Source organism: Nymphaea colorata, chromosome 10 (genome assembly GCF_008831285.2).
Source record: "Nymphaea colorata isolate Beijing-Zhang1983 chromosome 10, ASM883128v2, whole genome shotgun sequence".
Taxonomy (NCBI): domain Eukaryota; kingdom Viridiplantae; phylum Streptophyta; class Magnoliopsida; order Nymphaeales; family Nymphaeaceae; genus Nymphaea; species Nymphaea colorata.
Genome location: NC_045147.1, coordinates 16024908 through 16029540, shown reverse-complemented (window position 1 = coordinate 16029540; position 4633 = coordinate 16024908). Strand labels below are relative to the sequence as shown.

The 4633-nt window shown below is 41.0% G+C and overlaps 1 protein-coding gene across 1 annotated transcript; it reads right to left on the bottom strand.

The window, feature by feature from the left end:
• Nucleotides 1-890: 890 nt before the first annotated feature.
• LOC116261750 (cytochrome c oxidase assembly protein COX11, mitochondrial) lies at nucleotides 891-4368 on the bottom strand. The gene is made up of 7 exons (XM_031640595.2): nucleotides 4013-4368; nucleotides 3535-3898; nucleotides 3128-3180; nucleotides 1825-1897; nucleotides 1630-1734; nucleotides 1273-1353; nucleotides 891-1186 (listed from the first exon to the last, which is right to left on the bottom strand). The coding sequence occupies exons 1-7, from the start codon at nucleotides 4105-4107 to the stop codon at nucleotides 1088-1090; spliced, it is 870 nt and encodes a 289-aa protein (XP_031496455.1). The 5' UTR covers nucleotides 4108-4368; the 3' UTR covers nucleotides 891-1087.
• Between the last annotated feature and the right edge of the window lie 265 nt (nucleotides 4369-4633).

Here is a 4633-nt window from a genome sequence, read left to right as displayed (position 1 = left end):
TTATGGTTTCAATACGCCATACAACAGTTGTCATTTTAACAATTTAAACTCTTGGGTGAAAACCATTTCAAGAAAAAACAAGAAAGGCATTTGCCAATATACCTTAAAATAAACACAACAAGCAGCCTTTTATTAACCAGACCCCTCCCCTCCCCAACTGTGCTACCCCTGGAGTTCATTTATAGCACTCCCTTTGTCTTTTTGTATTTTCATGCATCGCTTTGAACGCAGAACCCTTTAAACCATGCGCGAAGGTATGATATCGTTATTTTGCTAGCTACACTTGAAATTCAGGTTACTTAGAAGCTTTATACAAAGAAAGTCGGGGAGAAAGGGTGATCCTAATAAGCCACTTGTTGGCTAACTGCAAAAACAAATTACTTGTAGTGAGCAAACAAATTGTACTTGCATCACAAACAAGGAGAGGAGATCGAATCTGATGAACATCACAAATAAACTTCCAACCATACATGGTTTGTTCTCACAGACGCCAGTACTCTTTACATTACTCGACTAATTTATATCATTTAACAGAAGACTTGAGAACTTTTTGGGGGGAAGAGGTGACTTTCCACATACCACTCATTCAGTCCCTCGAATCAAGGGAGAAGATCAGATCGTCCTGTGGTTCTTATTGCAATCTGAAATGCCACCAGTCATTCATATATGTCAATGTTCCATCAGCACTACAATGAAAAGGCTCAGGACCATGCGTGGCCCATTGTAGGACGTGTAAAATGCAGCGTGACCTGATCATAGTTTCCAGATGGATGCCTTTTTATTTTTTGTTGATATCACTGTCAATTCGGTTCCAACAGCATTAATCTTAATACTATCATATGCTGCTCAACATGGAAGTGAGACCTCATTATATTGAGAAGCAAAAAATATAATCATCCAATACCTTAATATATTCCACCTCCAATACACAACGAACTGTCCACGTAGGACCTCAGCATACAAAAAGTTGCACCAGAAAAGTTACAGCAATAAGACAAGTTGCATTCCCAAAATTATTTGCTTTGAATAATTCCTTACCAGCATATTATTACATTGAAAACAAAAAGACAAAAGGATAAGAATCTCGTCAATCACTGACTTTGAAGAAAGTATACGACAATATTAAATTGTTGATGCCATCCATTTTTGGATCTTCTTCAAATTCAGGATCAATGTAGAAAAATACCTGAGACCACCCAACATCATCATGTGATTCAACATTGCTCCTCCAGAAAAGATCAAAGAGGTAAGATAGAAAAACACAATGCTTACAGGCATGTCAATTTGCTCCCCTGGGAGAAGACGTTGTTCCTCAAAGCAGAAGCACTGGATCTTATTGAAGTAAATTGCAGCCTGAAAGCCGATTGTTAGCCAAGTAGAACACTACTTTTTTTCTCATTCATCATAAACAAAGGTCCCACTAACAAAAGCATAAAAATCAAAATGAAGAAACAGTGACAAGGAGTAACCAAACTGACGCCAACCAAGACTGATATTTTCTACTATCTTATAAGACCAAATATCTTGGGTGTGTGGGACAACATGCATTTATGTGTATGTTGCAATCTAACTACAACAAGTAAAAAACCAATATGAGACGACCAATCAACAAATTCAAGTGAATATTACCTTCATTGGTGTAACATTGTATGTGGAGACACCAGTTATAGGTGCCGAACTTAGATTTTCAGCAGTATAAAAAGCAAGGGCACTTTCTCCTGGCCTAACTCTTACCTGGAAAATAAGAGAAAGATGACTTAGTGCACTCTGTTTTCTGGAAAGGTTCTAGACGGCTACTGTTTACTGTTTGTGGAATTAGAGTACTTCTCGTTGTGTCGGAACAAACTTCCATGGCATGCCATCAGCAACATCTGCATTGAACTGAACAGTGAGTACCCTGCAACGAAAGAGCTTATCAGTTTAACAAACCAAGAAGGAAAGGTATGTGCATTCATGTCTTACTATTTGGTAGTGTAATCAGCCCACCGCAACAGAGGCCATTTTGGGCTCTGTACTTCACATCATATAGACCTGTTTCTAGTCATCAACTTCTTAGTTTCTGACTTTCTACTGATAAACCAGAAGAGACAATGGTGGGGGTTGTCTATCAGGATACAATATCTTTCAAGCTTTTTGGTTCATGCGTCTGTATGTTACAGTACTATGTAGGATATGATCTTAAATTGGACTTCATAGACATGTGGTGCAGACAACTCCAGCAAACTAGCAACTCAGAAAACAAATTAGGCTTTACCAATTGCTTCAGTAATATACGTTGGAAAAGCATTATTCTTTTCACAGGAAACCCCCAAGACCAAGCACCCCAAGCAAGGAAACATTACAAGAAAAAGTTTCTTTCATTTGAAATTTCTTCTATAACAAGCAAAGAGAGAAAGGTAAAGATGAAAGTAAGGAACGTCAAAAGGAGAAAAGAGCAGGGCATGCATAGAAGCCATATGCCCCAACTATATCCAGCAAGCTACACATAATCCAGTCAGTGTCAGAGTTCATCTAGTTGTATCTCTTATATTAGCTTGTATGAAACAAGTAAACGACCTATTCAGGTAATGTCCCTGGTCATAGAAAAGTTTGTCCCCAGACAACCGTTAAATAGGTTAGTTTCATACTTTGTCTTTCAGGATAATCCAGCAAACATCTTTATATCTCAGCAGCCCACCATAGTCTCAGACTCTCAGTTGAGTAACAACATAATTAACCACAATACCTTCACCCACCATCCAACAAACATCTTTATGTCTTCTTAGAGCATCCCATATAACCGACAATCATGTCCAACATGGTTGCCAGTTTTCAACTCTAGCTTGTGTGTTGCAGGCCAACCCCCAACCCCACCACCCACCCCCTTTCCTTTTCGTCTTGGACCTTGGTCACATCCATATTGGATGTAGGCTTCTGATTTGAACAAAAACACACAAAATACACTTCTCTTACAAGAACAATTTGAACATTTAAGGTTTTTGCCTGACAGAAACGAATTACTTTAGCTGACCTATTTAACAGGAATTGTTTCCATTCTCTGGAACAATGAACAGTCAGAACATTCCTACGAAAGTGCAAAATCTCAAACAGAAACCAAAATGGAGCATGTCACGAACAGCCAATGTACCTTGAAGTGGTAGTTCCCTCCTCTGCATGCCGTGCAATTTTCTCCTCAACAGTCTGCAGAGACTTAGACCTTGTCACAATGTATAAGAAATACTCAGAAATATATGGTGACCAACTATTATTTTCTACAGCAATGTGTTCCACCACACTCAAACTAAGCAAGGAAACCAGCCATACTGAACAGCAACCATTAATATAAAGATGCCAGCTTGTTAAATTTTCGTCCTAAATCGCTCCATTTGTACAAAATTTAGTGACTTTCGTACTTCCACGTTCGCAAACAGGGGAGACAAAACTCATACGAACCAGTGATCATACGAACCAGTGATGAACCAAGACACTAGTTTTCCCAATCACACATCTATTTTTGTGTAGGAAAAAAGCGATTTCTGGACAATTTATGGTTACCTCTTTCCTCTGAACAGTTCCACCATAACCAGTGGCTTGGCAGAACTTCCTGTACAATGGAACCGCTGCATACGTCGAACCCACCATCGCCACAACCAAAGCAAACAGATACAGAAGCATTGATTGACTACCCTCCCTCGCCGCACGAAACCGAGAAACCCCCTCCGAACGAGCTGAGTACCACCGGCGATCTCTTCCGGAAATCAATGCCCTCACTGACGCGACGTCCATGCACGAAGAACCCGAGCGGACCATCGACCGAGTCGGAAGTCCTCCATACGTAATATGACTGATCGATTGCCTGCCATCACTCACGGGCGGAAACGAATCCGAAACTCGACCATTCCTCGCATTCCTCATTCCTCTGAAAACCCAAAAACTCCAAAGCAGTGAGGGAAGGAAGCCCAAATAATGAAAGACATTTTCTTGCTAATGGGTTTCCTTTAGTTGGAGTAGCAGCATATTGGCGGGCGGTTACCTCAATCCAAGAGGAGAGTGGGAGAACAGTCGATTGAGACTATCGATCCTTGAGTGAGCGAGAGCGATCCTCCTCTGAAAGAGAGACCACGACATCTCTCTATCAGCTCTCTCTCTCTTTCACGAAGCAGAAGAAGCAAAGAGGGTCACGCCTCTCCGACGGGCATCCAGGGAGGGGGAAGGCCTGGCCTCGATCGGAAAAAGGGACGCCGGAAACAGGCAAAACTGATTGGGTGCGTGCAGGCGGGGCGGATTCCTCCCTCCAAGATTCACAGCCCACAGGCTCCACCAAATCCAAAAGGAGGTCTTAGTGAGGCTTCTTCCATTTGTTTTGGCACAGTTGCAGTTAGTCCTCTGTATCATTATCAAGGATAAGCGGATCCATGGCATACTTCAGTTTAGGGCATGGTTGGTAATCCGGTTACTCCAACGGCAATCGGTTTAAAACTGGGTCACTAGGTTCAGCTCTAGATTCGATCACTCGGCTGGGCTCAATCATAAATTAAATTGTTATGGTGCATTTTTTCTATAAAATAGACAAAAAAGGTAAGCCTAACTGAACTTTATGTTTAATTTTTTCATCAACTAAATAACATTAGAATGTGAGCATTTGTCACCTAGC